The 17,652-nt window shown below is 39.6% G+C and overlaps 1 protein-coding gene across 1 annotated transcript in view; it reads left to right on the forward strand.

Moving 5' to 3' along the window:
- Nucleotides 1-17,233, forward strand: part of SLC35F1 (solute carrier family 35 member F1) — a 357,318-nt gene extending 340,085 nt beyond the window's left edge. Inside the window, exon 8 of the mRNA XM_054569875.1 lies at nucleotides 17,009-17,233. Within this exon, the coding sequence (XP_054425850.1) occupies nucleotides 17,009-17,233 (225 nt within the window). The remainder of the gene's footprint in view (nucleotides 1-17,008) is intronic.
- The last annotated feature ends 419 nt before the right edge of the window (nucleotides 17,234-17,652 follow it).

The following is a 17,652-nucleotide window of genomic DNA, read 5'->3' on the forward strand; positions in this document are numbered from 1 at the left end:
GTAGGAGACTGCTGTTTTTACTTTTTGGATCTGCATCTGATGTCAGATGTTGTCCCTGTCTGACCTTAAGCAGTCTGTTCGAGACTTCCAGGAATCTACTGCTTGTGGCTGTCTCCTTCAGCTATTATCTAATCATTCTGCACACAGAAGGCTGCCCTAGACAGCCCAGGGCGGGGTGGAGTCTCTCTGGGGGTGGGGTTATTGGGTCCTCTCACACTGCTGCCAAATGGGGGAGGAGTCCACACTGGGATCCTGCCGGCTACTCTCTCTGTTCTCTCCCCTAAACCTCCGTCCCCAGTGTCTTCTCAAGTGTCTCCAGATCTCTCTGTGCCCTCTTTAGCCAGGGTTCTACTATCTGTGGCTGCCACTCTGCACTCAGCAACTTGCTTAAACAGCACAGCGTGGGGGTGGACTCCCACCTTGGGGTAGGGCTTTTGGGTCCTCTGACGCTGCTGCTGTTGAGGGGGAGTGGTTTCTGCCTGAGCAAAATGGCCACTGCCATATGGGGGATGAGTCAGCACCGAGACCCCACTGGCTACTCTCTCAGTTCTCTCCCCAAAGCCTCCCTCCTCAGTCTCTTCTCAGGTGTCTCCAGCCCACTCTGCCCCCACCTTTGCTGGAGACCAGGGTAAGTGGCTGCAAATAAAAATTTATGTGTTGGCTCTTTAAATGGTTCTTTGCGTCTCCAGCCACCTGTCTCTGGCAGAGAGCGACTCTGCTGCTTGTCACAGCTGGCTATTTTCTGTGTACCTTTTGGCCTCTGGTACTGTAGACTAGAGATCCCCACTTTTGCTTTAGACCCTTCTCTTCTCAGGGGGATCCAACTGACTGTTTAAATATCCTTCTGGTGCTGCCACCCGTGGGTGCCCCGCCTGCCTTCTCGAGTCTCTACCACACTCTTTAGCAATTAGGTTGTGCTAAAGCTGACTTTTCTGTCTGTCCGAGGTTATAAGGTTTCTCTCTCGTTATTGTTCACTTGTTTGTTCCAGGTGATTTCTCCACAATTTAATTGTAATTCCAGGTTGGTCCTGGGAGGAGGTCAGTGTGGCTTTCACTCACTCCTCCGCCATCTTGATTCCTTCAGCTGATAGTCTTATGTGAACTCCTTTGTAGGTAACTGTCTCCTTTTCTCTTGCTGCTTTTATGATTCTGTCCTTATGTTTAATCTTGGGTAATTTAATTATGATGTGCTTTGGTGTATGCTTCCTTGGGTCCAACTTCTTTGGGACTCTCTGAGCTTCCTGGATCTCCTGGAAGTCTATTTCCTTGACCACATTGGGGAAGTTCTCCTTCATTATTTTTTCAAATAAGTTTTCAACTTCTTGCTCTTCCTCTTCTCTTCCTGGCACTCATATGATTCAGATGTTGGAGCATTTAAAGTTGTCCCAGAGGTTCCTAAGCCTCTCCTCATTTTTTTGAATTCTTGTTTCTTCTTCTGTTCTGGTTGAAAGGTTATCTCTTCCTTTTGCTCCCAATCATTGATTTGAGTCCCAGTTTCCTTCCCTGTACTGTTGGTTCCCTGTATATTTCTATTTCACTTTGCATAGCCTTCACTTTTTCCTTGATTTTGTGACCATACTCACCAATTCAGTGAGCATCCAGATTACCAGTGTTTTGAACTGTGTATCTGATACGTTAGGTATCTCTTCATCACTTAGTTCTATTTTTGGATCTTTGATCTGTTCTTTCATTTGAGCTTGTTACATTGGAAGGGGCAGAACCTTAGGTATTCACCAGGCTCAGAGGTCAGTGTTTTGAAAATAAAATGAGATAATATATAGATGTTCTTTGACTTACAATGGGAGTATGTCCTGTAAACCCACCACAAGTTGAATATATCATAAGTTGAAAATGTATTTAATATACCTAACATATCAAACATCATAGCTTAGCCTAATCTACCTTATTCAAAACACTTATATTAGCCTACAGTTGGGCAAAATCATCTAACAAAATAAATATACTGTAGGGTCTAAGATGTTTACCCTTTTGATTGCGAACCTGATTGGGAGCAGTGGCTCCCTGCCCCAGTCGTGCATCATGAGATAATATCTTACTGCATAACACTAGCCTGGGAGAAAATCAAAATTCCCAATTCAGTGGAAACTGTACTGTTTGTATAGCTTTTATACCATCGTAAAGTTGAAAATTTGTAATTCAAACCATCATAAGCCAGGGATTGTCTGTACAAGAAAATAGGAAGAAGTAAAACAGTGGCGTTGTTTGCTAAGATTTCATACTTAATTTTGAATTGTTATTAATTGTACTTTATTAAATATGGTTCTCATTTTATAATACTTCTCAGGTTGCAAAAAAAGGAGACCAATGGAGAAATAGGAGCTTTTTATAGATTAAATATTGGCAGGAATTATACCTGCAATAACACACAGTTTGTTCTTATATGTAGAAAATGTTAAGTGTAAATCCTCTCTGTTTAAAGAGACGATATATGAAAATGGGGCAATAAATGCACCATGGGAAAAGCTTAGAAAATAATCACATGCTTTCAGAATGGTCAGCTTCAGTAATTGAAATTCAGCCTTAATTTCTTTCTTCTTCACTCTCCACATCTAATCCATTAGCAAATTCTGTTGATCCTCCTCCGAAATGGATTCTCTTCAATTTCTGTTGCCATCATCCTAGTCCAAACTACTGCTCTCTCTCATTCAGACCATTCTAATAGCCTCTTGGTCTTCCTGTTTCCACTTATTCCTCTCTACCATTAAACACCCATTAGCAGCCAAGGCAATCCTTTTAAAATACAAATCAAATTATACTCTCTTCTGCTGAATACCCTTTAATACCTCTTTCTTATAGCATTTCAAGCAGAATTTAAATGCCTTGGTGACTCTAACGTCCTAACCAGTACTCCTGAGTGCCTATGCCCTCGGAGCTTCAAACTCCCCCTAACTGTTACCTGCCATACTGTGCTTCAGTGTCTTCCTCTTAGAAAGAGAGGGGATAATCATGGCTTCTTCATAAGTTATTAGGAAGCTGAACAATATAAATCCCACCAAACAGTGCATGGTACAGAGTAAACACTCAACTGTAAAATACCACCAAGTAATAGGCGTGAGCAATTTTGGCTGTCCTTTCAGTCCTAGACCTAGCTGTGCCCTTCCCTCCTGGGGAACTTTGCCTTTGGTGTCCCTCTGCCTGGACTGCTCTTCCCCCAGCTCCTCCCATGGCCACTCCTTCTGATCCCTCAGGCCTCAAGTTCAACACCTCATCTGCAGAGAGGGCTTCCCTAAGTTGCTCCCACCAGACTTTCATACCATCCTGTCATCTGTTCATTTCCTTCATAATATTTCCCAAAATCATATTACAGATTAATTCCTTCACTCTGTTTTTAGTTTGTTTCCCATAGTAGTCTGGAAACTAGGAATGGATTATATCCATTTTATTTATCACCATATTCCCAGCACAGGATGCAGAGTAGGCACTCAAACATTTTTTTCAATAAACATTTATTGAATGGATGGATGGTGAGTTGATAATTAGGGTCTTAGCTCACACTAAGTTCAGCTATTGAACTGAATAATAACCCTGGCATTATTCCCTGGCTGGTGTGGCTTAGTTGGTTGGAGCATCATCCTGTAAACTGAAAGGTTGCAGATTTGATGCCTGGTCAGGGCACATCCTGGGTTGTGGGTTTGGTTCCCAGTCAGGGAGTGTACGAGAGGCAACCAGTCAATGTTTCTCTCTCACATTAATGTTTCTCTCCCTCTCTCTCTCTCCCTCCCTTCCCCCATCTCTAAAATCAATAAGTATGCCCTTGTGTGAGGATATAAATAATAATAATTAATTATCCTATTATTTTTATATGGTTGCTGTGACAGATTACTACAAACTTGGTGGCTTAAAATAACAAATTTATTCTCTCACAGTTCTTGGGGCCAGAACTTTGAAATCAGTTTCACTGGCCTGAAATTAAGATTCAGCAGAGCTGCGCTCCATCCAGAGGCCCTAGAGGGGAATTCCTCTTTCTCTTTCCTCTTCTAGCTTCTGTGGCTGCCAGCCTTCCTTGGTTGTGGCTACATGCCTCTAGTCTTTAAAGCCAACATCTTTAAATCTCTCTCTGCTCCATCTTCAAGTCCCCAGCTTCTCTGTGTGTAAAATTTCTCTCTGCCTCCTTCTTATAAGATACATGTGATTGCATTTAGGGTTCACTTTGAATAACTCAGATGTAGTAGTGTGCTTAGGCTACCATAACAAAATACCACAGGCTGGGTAGCTTAAAAAACAGAAATTTATTTCTCACACTTTTGGAGGTTAGAAGTCCCAGTTCAAGGTCCAGCAGGTTCAGTTTCTGGTGAGGGTCCTCATCCTGGCTTGCAGTTACCTTCTCACTGTGTTCTCACATGTCCTTACTTCCATGTGTCTACATGGGTCGGGGGTGGGGGCCAGGAGGTGGGAGAGAGAGCTCTCGGGTGTCTGTTTATAAAAGAACACAAATCAATCTTTATGGCCTCATTTAAATTTAATTACTTCCATAGTGGCCCCATTTCTTTTGATTATTTGTTTGTTGATTTAATTGTTATTGAATTTATTGGGGTGACATTGGTTAATAAAATTATATAGGTTTCCGGTGTACAATTCTGTAATATATTATCTGTATACAAGTGTATTCACCACCCAAAATCAAGTCTCCTTTCATCACCATTTATCCCCCCTTTACTACCTTCTACCTGCCATTCCCAACCTACCTGTCCCTCCAGTAATTGCCATACTATTGTCTGTGTCTATGAGTTTGTTTGTTTGTTATTTGTTTGTTTTTCTTGATCCATTAACCTTTTTCACACAGCACCGAACCCCCTCTCTACTGACAGTTGTCAGTCTGTTCTCTGTTCTAAGAGTCTATTTCTATTTTGTTAGTTTATTTTGTTCATTAGATTCCACATATAAGTGAAATCAGATGATATTTGTATTTCTCTGATTGGCTTATTTCACTTAGAACAATACTTGCCAGGTTCAGCCATGCTGTTACGAAAGGTAAATTCTTTACAGCCAAGTCGTATTGCATTGTGTAAATGTACAGTTTTTTATCCACTCATGTACTGATGGGCACTTGGTCTGCTTCCAAATCTTGGCTATTGTAAATAACACAATGAGCAAAAGGGTGCATATATTCTTTCAAATTAGTATTTTGGATTTCTTTGGACATATTCCCAGAAATGGAATCACTGGGTCATAAGGTAGATCCGTTTCTAATTTTTTGAGGTATCTCCATACTGCTCTCCACAGTGGCTGCACCAGTCTGCATTCCTACCAACAGTGCACAGGGCTCCAATTTCTCCACATCCTCACTTGTTATAACCAACACTTGTTATTTGTTGATTTATTGATGATGGACATTCTGACAAGGGTGAGGTGATATCTCATTGTGGTTTTCATTTGCATTTCTCTGATAATTAGTGAAACTTAGTATCTTTCATATGTCTATTGGCTATCTGTATGTTCTCTCTGGAGAAGTATCTTTTCAGATCCTTTGCCCATTTTTAATTGAATGGGGTTTTTTTTGGTGTTGAGTTATTTAAGTTCTTTACAAATTTTAGATATTAACCCCTTATCAAATGTATTATTGGTGAATATGTTTTCTCATTCAGTGGGTTGTCATTTGTGGTTCTATAAGTTTTTGGAGTATTTGTTCCAGTTCTGTGAAATATGCTATTGGTATTTTGATAGGAATTGCACTGAATCTATAGATTGCTTTGGGTAGTATGACATTTTAATGATGTTAATTCTTCTAATCCATGAAAATGGTGTATGCTTTCACTTACTGCATCTTTTTCAGTTTCTTTCTTCAGTGTCTTATAATTTTACAAGTACATGTTTTTTACATCCTCAGTTAAATTTATTCCTAGGTAATTTATTTTTTATCATGCCAATTGTAAATGGGATTTTTTTCTTAGTTTTCCTTTCTGATAGTTTGTCACTGGTGTTTAGAAGTGCTGCTGATTTCTAGATACTTATTTTGCATCCTGGTACTTTACTGGATTCATTTATCAGTTTTATTAGGGGGTTTTTTTTGGTGTATGTGTGGATTCTTTAGGGTTCTCTAAATACAGTGGCATGTCATCAGCAAATAGTGACAGTTTTACTTCTTCCTTTCCCATTTGGATGCCTTTTATTTCTTCTTCCTTTCTGATCACTGTGACTAGGACTTCCAGTACTATGTTGAATAAGAGAAGTGAAATAGACATCTCTGCCTTGTTCTTGATCTTAAGAGAAATGTTTTTAGGTTTTGTCCATTGAGTAAAACATTGGCTTTGGGTGTGTCATACATGACCATATATGTTTTGTTCCCTCTATTTTCCCTTTGCTGAGAGTTTTTATCATAAATGGGTGCTGGAGTTTATCAAATGTTTTTTCTGCATCTATTAATATGATTATATGATTTTTACCCTTCACTTTGTTTATGTGGTGTACCACATTTATTGATTTGCAAGATATTGCATCAACCTTGCATCCCAGAATAAATCCACTTGATCGCAGCTCATGATCTTTTTAATGTAATGCTGAATCTAGTTTGCTAATCTTTCGCCAAGGATCTTAGCATCTATGTTCATTGGGGATATTGGCTTACAATTTTCTTTCCTTGTTATGTCTTTATGTGGTTTTGGAATTAGGATAATACTGGTCTCATAACATGAGCTTGGGGGTCTTCCCTCCTCTTGAATTTTTTGGAGTAGTTTGAGGATTGTTAGTTCTTTGAATTTTTGGCAAAATTCACCTGTCAAATCATCCAGTCTGGAACTTTTGTTTGTTGGGTGGCCCCCTCTCTAAATACAGCCACATTGGGAGTCATGACTTCAACATACAACTTTGCATGTGAGGGAGCACAATTCAGTCCATAGCACCCAGGAAAATCTTTCATCTTAAAATCCTTTACTTAATCACATTTGCAAAGACCTACATCCAAGTAGGGTGACTAACATTCAAAGGTTCCAGGGATTAGAATGTATTTTGCAGGGCCGCTTTGCAGCTCACTACACCAAGGGAGCAAATAAATTGCTAATTTAGTCGCACATACTCATGGATGCTCCAACATGATGTGTGCCAATAGGGAGCAGTTGCTCAAAAGCATTAAACAAGGTGAAGCAAAATAGGAATTTATGAGGATCCTTGTGACTTCTGTAATTATGCATCATTGTAAGAAAACCAAATATAAATAAGCCCAAACACTGAGCCTATAAACCAGAGATTTATTATTTGCATTGACACAAAAGCCTTCCATTCCTAGTGGACTGATTGTTGTGATTCTTTTAAATAGCCACTTCAATAAATGCATTTGCAGTTCAACTTGATTCATGCTTCATTCAGAAAGGGCTCTTGAGGAAAGTTTTTATATCTGTTTTTGCTTTAGCATTTACTCTTTGTGATATAAACAAAACAATAGCTGACATTTATTGAACATTTACTATGTGCCACACACTACTATCATCCTTAGTTAACTGATGAGTGAGTGACTAGAGTCATGGAGAGGTAAGGGTCTTGCACAAGATCACAAAACAAAGATGTGTAAAACAGAGACACAAACACCAGAATTGTGACTCCACAGCTCATACTGTGAACCACCACTTGATATTTGCTTGGAAATGTCATTAATCACCCCATTGCTAAACCTTCCCACAGAGAGAAATTGTTATGAATGTTTACATCAGCATCAAGACCTTTAGTATAACAGATTTCTATGTCATTAATCATATTAGGGTTCTTCAGAGACACATAGCCATTAAGATATGTGTGTTTGTGTATCTCTCATACCTCTATATCCATAGAGATAGATAGAGATAGAGGTAGAGGTAGAGATAGAGATAGAGATAGAGATAGATAGAGATAGAGACAGAGATAGGTAGAGGTAGAGGTAGAGGTAGAGGTAAAGATAAAGATAGAGATAGAAATAGAGATGATAGAGATATAGATTTATTTTAAGGAATTGGCTGACAGTACTGTAGAGGTTGTCAAGTTCTAAATCTGTAGGGCAAGCCAGCAGGCTAGAGACCGAGGGAAAAGTTGGTGTTGAAGCTGGAGCCCAAAGGCAGAATTCCTTCTTCCTCAGAGGACCTCAGTCTTTTTCCCATAAGGCCCTGAACTGATTGGATGAGGCCCATCCACATTATTGAAGGTGACCTGCCTAAGTCAAAGTCTGCTGATTTAAAATTAATCTCACCTGCAACAAACTTTCACAGCAATGTCTAGACTGGTGTTTGACTAAATATCTAGTTACCGTGGCCTAGCCAAGTTGACAAATAAAATTAACTATTTCAAGTCTATGTCTTATCAGTTTAGCACCCATGTAAACATCTCCTTAAATCATACTTAATCTCGAAATAAAGACAATAACAAGATCAGTTTTGTCTGACATGATGCAACTATTCTGCACACAGCTGAAAACACATTAACATTTTAATATCCAGAAGAGGATGCAAACATCTTGAGGGATGTTCATTCTTTTACTTGATATCCTGTAATTGAAATACTATGATGTAAAAGTAACAATACTTGAATACTATGATGTAAAGTCAATATATCTTATATGATAAGAAAAGAAAGGAGTAAACAAAGTTATTTCATACACACACAAACATTCATGACAAAACAACATATAAATACTAATGACAACTGCGGTCCTCATTCCTGTAACTGGTCATATGATTTACCTGGTATTTATAACTGCCTCTTTCTACTGTTCCTTCTGTGTTCCATTTGTCCTCAGTGAACACGTCAGGTGGTTGTGCATATTTACCTGGCAGGGTGACTCAATCTTCATTGCTGCAGGGTCTGGGCCATTAGTAGTCCTGCCTGAGTTGGGTTGTTGAAATTTTCCGTACACTCGTTCATAGGGCATGGTAATACTTAGAGACACGTAAGGGATCTCATGCATTCCAGACATACTCTTCTTTAGCTCCACTGTGACATAGCAGCCCAGTTTCCCCTTGTTAACCGAGATCGATCACCCCAGTCAGCACAGTAACAAAACCCCCTTCTTTACCTCTTAATTGAGAAGCATGAGGAGCCCTAAGTGTCTGGGTGGCAGTCTTAATTTTCAGAATTTCTATGAATCATTATAGTGTCTCCTGGTGGAAACATTCCTGTCTTTGGAACTGAGACTTTTAGATCAGCAGGGCACAAGTTTGCAGTGACAGGAAGCACAATGTTACTAGTGGATCGCTAGGAGTGATAGTGAGTGGGGCCACTCCCATTTCCAGCTCTCCGTTCCGTTGTAATGGACCAAGGGTTCTCTGAAATGTGATGAGCAGCAACACTGCCACTTCTGCAAGCTGTCTTTCACTAGCTTGAATTCAGTCTCCTGCAAAATCAATCCCGCCCAGTGTGCATCTATCTCTGTGCTGTGTGCAGGGGAAATAGATATCTTGTGATGCAAGAGTCCAAACGGCCTGAAGGCCACTGCTCAGTGTACCTTGCACACAAATGTAATCCCTTTTTACTACTGATAAGAACAAGCATAGGAAGGTGACATAAATGAGCCATCACACAGCCTTTGTTGTAACTGAACCTATAATTAAATATTCCCACAGAGGAGTCCCTTTTATTCCACTTCCGGTGTGACTATTATGGTCTCATTTGTGGGACTGCAGAGAATAGAAATCTGTGTGAACTAGGATTTCTATCAATTCATCAAACCAAGTGAAAATGTCTGTCATATAAAAGATAATGACAGAAATCCGTTTTTAGCTCCCTGTTGCTGTACTCATGTGTGAAATTACCCACAGGGGAAGACATTTGCCTGTAAAAGAACCCTTATTGGCCTCAGATGTGACTGACTACACAAATTATACTGTCAAATGAATTGGTTTCGCAAACCAAACAGAAGGTCTCATAAATAGAACTGAAATTGTACCAGGGGACACAGCCTGTACCTGGTGACAGTGTCAGGACTCTGATGGCTGCTTCTCTCCCCAACAAAGTGAGGTCTGGAGGAAAAATTGTTTCCCAAGTATTTCAGTCTTAGCTGTGCCTTGTTTTCCTGTTGTGGATGAAGGGACCATTTAGCATTTGGACTGGGGCACTCACTGATTTGTTTGCTGTGTAGATTAGTTGAATTTGGGGTTATTCCCTCTGTCCTATTTGGAGAAAGAATGGGAGGGGAGGGGCGGGGGTAAGTATTCTTGGTCTCTAAAGACAACCGATTATGGTTTTGACAGTAGAGTGTGTGCCATGCCCACATTTGGTATTTTCCATGCAGTGACCTAGAAAAAAGAATTATTGCAATATTTAACCAGAGAGACTTAGCCCTTTTCTTCTAAAAAAAAAAAAAAATAAGGAAAACAGAGAAAGAGGAGAAATGAGAGGAGGCAAGAGTAGGAGACAAAGGAATAATAAACCAGTTCCAAAGAATTTGAAAAAGCTTTGGCCTCTCCAGGCAATTTATTTTAAGTTTAGTAAACTCAGAAGCAGAACTTTTGCATTTTTAATACTCTTAATAATAATAAAATGATTTTGTTAATTTAGCACAGAGCCGAATTAGGAGGCTGAACATCAACTTGTTTATGTTGGCATCTCTGCACAGCCAGGTCTGTCTAGTTTCCTTGGCCCTAAGAGCAGCTGGCTCAGACCCAGCAGCCATAGGTCAGGACCAGGCAGGGCCTTTCGTCATGAGATCCCAGCCAGGCCCTGGCTCCCAGCTTCCTCTGCTTCTGCTCCCACCGTCCCATTCCCAAGCTGCAGGTGTGGTCCACAGCTCTCTGAGACACACATGGCTGCCGAGAGATGTGCTGTCATTGCTGAGCTGTCCTCTCCCTCCCACCCCAGGACACTCAGCAGATTGGATTTTTTTCCCCCTCCAAGGTTGTTGCCCAAAGTATCGCCCTTCAATCCATATATAAAATGATGATTCAAGAGAACTTGGGCTCCCCAAATCCATTTATATCAGCCCATCAAATTTGGACTTTAAAGCACTATGGCAGAATTACATTTAATTATGATTCACTCCTTTAATTGGCATTTTATCTAGTCACTGATGGGTCTTTAAACTATTCTGGTACCTAGAACCTCCAAACTGTGTAATCTGGTTCTCTTTGAAACTTATTCCTTCTTGGTCTAGAAGTCATGGTTAGATGTGCCAGCTGATTATATGTGCATTTTATATCACAGAGTATGGAAGTATAGGGGAAAGTATTCTTTTTTTAACATTGCAGAGTACTCAAGACAGTTAATACAAACTTAATTAACAGTCTCATTTTTCCAAGACATAGCTTGCTTGCTGAAATTGCCAGGCCAGTCTGCCTACATGGAAATTCTTCCCAGCAGCTCTTCAGCCTCACATTTGCCAGCCTGTGCTGCTTAACCTTGGGAATGACCAGTCACTGCACTTTTTATTCTACTGACCGATGGTTGCACCGACTGCTGGTACAGCTGCTGAATTTGCAGATTTCCAGGCTCTTCCTTCCTAGATGTTTTCTGCTAAAGAGTTAAAATGTGGAAAAGCTTAATTATATCTGTATCTGTTTAAAAGGATAAGCTTGAATAAGAACTAGAAATGAAATCATTGTGGCCACATATCCTTTGTTTATGTGAAATACTTCCACATGAAAGCCATGTCAGAGAACACTTAAAAAAATCACTGCTGAGTAGTTTCCTTATGCAGTTCAGAAACCAGCTTCAATTCTGACCATTATCATGTCTCCAAATGGTATATGTGCCTCTTCCAATGTCAGGCTCATATCTAACAAAGCCCTCCTGTTTGGGCAAGATGATTATCTTTAGAAATTTTAGCAATAATGTCACCCTTCATCTATGGCCTGAGATACTGGATTATTTTCTTCCTCCCTTCATAATAGATAGCTTTGGGGACACATGAATGCTTGGAAGTGTTGCCCCTTGCTCACTGGTTATACAGGAAAAGGCTTCAGGGGTAATGTTCTCTCAGTTTTCTTACGTTCTCCACAGAAAAGTTCAGAAGGCAGATCCTATCAGGTCAGGAGTAGAAGCTCAAGGCGGAGAGGGGTGTGGGTGTGTATGTATGTGTGTGTGTCTATACAAAAAAAATGAGAGACAGAGAGAATACATGATGGCTTAATTTATTGTAGAATAGAATCATTATATTTTGGTTATCCGTTCTGCAGTCCCCTTTCCTCCTACGTATTGAGAAACCTCTTCACCTGTATCTTTTTTCTTTCTAGTTTGACTTTGTTTTCTCCCTTCTTCCAACTCTATTGTAGCTAAGCTTCATCGGTTCTCCAAGTTAGAACTAAATTAGATCTACATGTAAATCTTTCCTTTTTTTCCAGATAATTCCACTAGCTTCCCACAAGCCTCATTGTCCTGTACCCTCGTTTCCTAAGAGAACTCACCAACTGCTCTTTTCCACGTCTTTCCTCTACTTTACGAGTGACATAGTTTCTTTTTTCTGTCAAATCTTTCTGTTGTTTTTGCTTTGCAGGTAGAACTGTGGTGCATCTCTTTGTAAGAGCTCAAAGAAAATTTCACTTTTTGTTTTTTGTTAATTCAAAATTACTTCTGATTATTAATAGACCTAAGTGAAGTCATTGAGCAAAAGCAGCCAGAGTTCAACATCAGTCACCTTATAGAAGCTGTATCAGATACAGGCATACAACATAGAGGGACTCTTTGAAAGTACACTCCCCTGGAAATAAGGTGAATCAGGCCCACCGTATTGAAATGATTGGTACATACATTCAGTAAAAGTAAAGCTTTAACGCAGAGTCACCGCATCCTTCCCCTTACACCTCTCTGAGGCTTGCCCATGTTCCCCTCTGCTCACCCCTGTCATCTCATTCAAGCTAGAAAAAGAAAGCTGCCCTTGAAAATTATTCTCTTCCTCGTATGGTCTAATTGATGTATTTATAAATCTATTTTGCAATGGCTTTTCAAACCATGTGGCTTTCAACTTTGTATAAGCTTAAACTCATTAGTCATTAGTTTATTAAAACTTAACCTAGATATTTAATACCAAAGCTAAAATGAAGATTTGGTCTGTCCTTCACTGATGTGCTGAATGTCCCATTAGCTGACTAGTAATCATAGAGAGATGCCAGCTGGCTAAGAGCTAGGTTTCATCCCTAGTTGTGGGTTAAAGAGCTTTGTACAGCCTTATCATCAGTCTTCCATGCCGCCCCTGCTGGACAATGGCTTGTGTCCCAGCCAGATTGCCCTAGGAGCACACTGGCATTCTCTTTACGTGCTGTGAATGCTTTCTAACCTGTGTGAGCAAAAAGACCTGTCAAGATGGAGAACGGTGGTAACAAAGTAAATAGAGGGTGCAGTGTGGTAGTGTAAATGCAAGGTGCGTGCTCTCTCAGCTCCTCAAAGCCACAAGACAGATTCGATGCAGGCAGAAGTGTGCCTGCTGCACAGAACATACACTATCTCCTGATGGCCTACCGTTGTCTGGGGGAGGATGCCAGCACGCTTCAGACAGCAGCCCACATTCTTAAATGGAGACAGCAAGCCGCTGGGCCTGAACCTACCGCGTCTGTAACTCAGAGCCAGCTTTCAGTCCCCCTCCAGAGTTCCACAGACGTTTCTATTCTCTTTGTTTAGAGAACTAGAAATGAGTATTTCTTTGCAGATAACAAGTTACATAGCTAGGAATATACAGAATTTTTTTTGACTGATTGGTTTCTTTTCTTTTCTTTTTTTATTTAAGAATGTTCTGTCAGGGTAAGTGTGGCAGCCACAGCTGAGGGTCATCCTATTAGGTACTCTGATGAAATTATTTTCCTGTCAATCTAAGGAATAAAAAAAACCTTTTTTTTAGTTTTTCACAAATTCAACCTTCTTGTTATTTCTATCAATATTGATCCAGATTAACAGTAATACCTGTCTTTCTGCTTCTTTTTTGTGCTAATGTGTTAAATAAAAACTTTCTTTACCATCTATTAATAAAATCTCTTGGGTGGCTTCCAAGAGGCCCCTTGCCATATAAAATTCCGTGCTATCTATATTTTGACAGTTTTAGAGTAAATTCTGTATGAATTAAATGGAAACTCATTGAAAATGTAGTACAGATGTGTTGTCATTCTAAATATATGTCCCAGGAAAATATTTTGTAGTGAATTTGTCATTCAACTTGATGGTCCCATGTCTAAAAAAAAGGGATAATTCAGGTATTATTTCTTACAATGGCAAAGGCATAGCTTTACAAAAATATATATATTAAAATATTTGCCATATTAACCCTATACTATTTCCATTGCCAAATCTTGTTCACCCCAAGTTTATTAAACCTCTTACTCCAATTCACTGATCAATAGCGCTCAGTCCTCCATCCAGACCCCTGCCTTCCACATTTCCTCCCCCAGGTCATCATCCTGTCACTCTCCTCTGACTTATCCCAGGTCTGAAGGTGACTTTTGGGGTCGATGATTAAGGATCAATACTATGACTTCCCTTTCAATGAGTTTTTGTTTAATATTTTATGTCTGAAAAATGACATTGGATTATAAAGTTTAAAGCTAAAAAATTTAAAATACGCTATTGGTACAGGTTGTTTTATAATTTTTTTTCTTTCTTGAATCTGAAACTTATCTATTCAAAATAAAAATAAACAGCACATAACATTTAGTAGATGCCTACCCTATGCCTGGCTCTGCACCTTGCCCTAATCAAGAAAAACACAGTCTCAAGTCAAGGGATTATGAAAGAAAGGCAATTTAATATGACTAGTCATTGATTATAATAGCATGCTATAAAATAATAACAAAACATTAATAATAATAATAACTAGTATGAGTTGAAGCCAGTATGAATTGAATGCTGGTTGCAAGGTAGGCTCTGGGATAAGTGCTTTACATGCTTTTCCTAATTTAATCCTTATAGCCACCCTGTATAGTAGGTACAATTATTATCCCCACTTTACTGATAAGGAAACATGGACCTGGAAAGACTAAGAAATGTGTCCAGAATGACAGCTAGAAAGTATTGGAGCTGAGATTTGAATCCAGTTTATAGCAGGATGCAGTTCTAACCTCGAAGCCCCGTTCTTAATCTCGCCGCCTCCCTCGGCTGCAGCAGAGGTGGGCTCACACCTAGACCTGCAAGGCTCTCCACTTGAAACCAAAGAAACATGAGTGGAGTTTTTTTGTTGTTGTTGTTTTATTTTGTTTATTTTCTTCGCTTGAGGACATGCTCACTGATTTTACAGAGTAGAAAAGGGAGGGATGGAGAAAGAGAAACATCAATGCGAGAGGGAAACATCAACTGGTTGCCTCAACTGAGGATTGAACCCATAACCTAGGCCTGTGTCCCACCCAGGGACTGAACCAGAACCCTTTTGTTGTATGAGATGATGCTAAATCAACTGAGCCACATGGCCAGGGCTAGGCATGAGTAGAGTTTTGCAAATAAAAGTCATTAAAAAATATTTGAAATGATAGAGTAAGAACAAACCTATTTCATTCACCAAAGTTTTGGATAAAGGATGAATCTCTTGAATGTAGAATTTCAGGAAGCACCTCAGGGGGTATGTAGGTTTTCTGAGATCATATACAAGACGACTGAGTTAGGGGGTCTTCTTTTCCTAATAATTATTTCAAGTTCATTAAGTGAAGCTGCTGCAGATTGAGCCTACTATAAAAATCCAACTGAAGAAGTATAATCATACCATTTTCTTTCTAGAAAGAAAAGCAGAAAATGATGTTTAGTCTTAGCTACCTTGCTGCTGCTAAAAAGTAAATAGAAAAAGAAGAAAGAAAGAAGACCACCACCATGGCAGGAAATTTAGCCACAGAACTGACTCTTTTCTATGTACCTTTTTCAAAACTGCCTTGCCAATTATAACCATCTTTTAACTCTTTATTGTAGCCTTGCAGCTTACTTTATAGATATGCTGGGTAACTTTCCTGTTCTCCTTTCTCCCAGCTTCCAATGAACTTTTGTCTTTTTATCAGTTGCTAGTTCTTTTAGAATATGAGCAAAAAAAAATTAAGAAAATCAAATCGAGCCTTTTTCCCCTTGAATGTAGCATGTATTCAAGATGGGGACAATAGCTTTCGACCAAAATGAGGTTTGATCAGCCACTGTGCAGTGTATTGTTTTTGTCTATCTGTATACCCCTGCTTCTCCACTGAGAATATTAAGTTCTTGATGGTAAGGACCGTACGTTTTTGTTTCTTTTTTCCAGTACAAAGTTCAGTGTTTGACATAGAGAAGATATAGAAGAAACTATTTGTTGAATGAAATGAATGAATCAATTAATAGAAGTGGAAATATATGTTGTTACCTCACTGTCCCCCAGTAACTACTCAAGTAGGTACTTCCAGTGTAGCTACTCAAGAAGGTTCAGAAATTGTAGTTTTTCAAAAACGTGTATAAATTCTTGGGCACTTGTAGAAACCATTATTTTCTTTTTTTCTTACAAAATTCTATGAACTGTCAAGCAAGTAGTGTAGGAAGCAAAATACTATAAATACAGCCCTGTTTGGTTTTGTTTTTAGATTAGGGGGGGCAAGAATGGAATGTTATAGTGTTTTTTTTGTTTTTCCCTCCAAGGATAATCTAATGCAAAGATAGTTCAATAACAGTTCCTACTGGGAAAACAAGTAGTCTTAACTGGATTAAGAAGAAATGAGAGTGCCCTGATGAAGCTGTGTCAAGAGGGGGTTTGCTGTTAAGGGCTTCGTTACAACCTTAGATGAAATATCTATATTTCTAGTGGGTTTAATAAAGCCAAAGACAGCCAACTCTTTCTTGAGTGATAGTGGAGATTTTTTGCTTTTAAGTTGCTGAATTTTAATTTGGGCTTAATGAGCTCTCCCACATCAAGTATTCACTGGCATTTTAGGGACAATTGACTAAGTGTTTCTCTGTGTTAGCCACAGAGTAGAGAAAAACTGGTTAGGAGAAGCAATAATACCAAACCAGCTTAGGAAGAGCAAATTCGCTTTCCATCAAGGGCCCTGGCCAACTCATCAAGCTGCTGGTTCTAAGAGGAAGCAATTCCACTCTCATCTCCCTGTGCCTCATTAATGTATAAGTGGTTCTGCTTTGAATGCTAACTAGCTTTGTGTTGTGTTTTTTTTAGTTTTCAGGACTTTATCTCCTGTCTTTCTTCACCATCCTTATCGGGCTGGTGATCTACTCCTCCACCTCCACATACATAGCCCAGGATCCCCGGGTATACAAGCAGTTCCGTAATCCTTCGGGACCTGTTGTGGACTTACCAGCCACGGCTCAGGTGGAGCCTTCGGTCACCTACACCAGCCTGGGCCAGGAGACCGAAGAGGAGCCCCACGTCCGTGTGGCCTAAGATGAGGCCATCCCTGCCCACTGAGCACAACTTAGTGGCCGTGTGTTTGCCCATCATCTCTGTATTGTACATAGAGAAAGGTATTTATTAGGTGCAGTTTACAAAGGTGGACTGCAAGGTAGCAAATCCAAAAGCCTGTAATAGGCACAAGGTAAACATCACTGGAGACACAGGCTCCGATCCACCTGACTTGGAGAGATGCCTCACTTGCGTGTATACTGATCACAACCCCCTTACATTAATTACTGTGAAAATTTTTGAATCAAAAGCAAGTATTATTATTATTATTTGTATTATTATTGTTACTCTTATTACACTGAGTTTCAGGAGAATGTTTTGAACTCCTGATGGAAACTATTGCCAGACCCACGTGTAGTTAACATAAATCCCACTTTTTTATGGCAAGCCACTTTTTAAAT

This window comes from Pteronotus mesoamericanus, unplaced genomic scaffold (assembly GCF_021234165.1).
Source record: "Pteronotus mesoamericanus isolate MK-2021 breed Mesoamerican mustached bat unplaced genomic scaffold, CSHL_Meso_final contig_20, whole genome shotgun sequence".
NCBI lineage: Eukaryota > Metazoa > Chordata > Mammalia > Chiroptera > Mormoopidae > Pteronotus > Pteronotus mesoamericanus.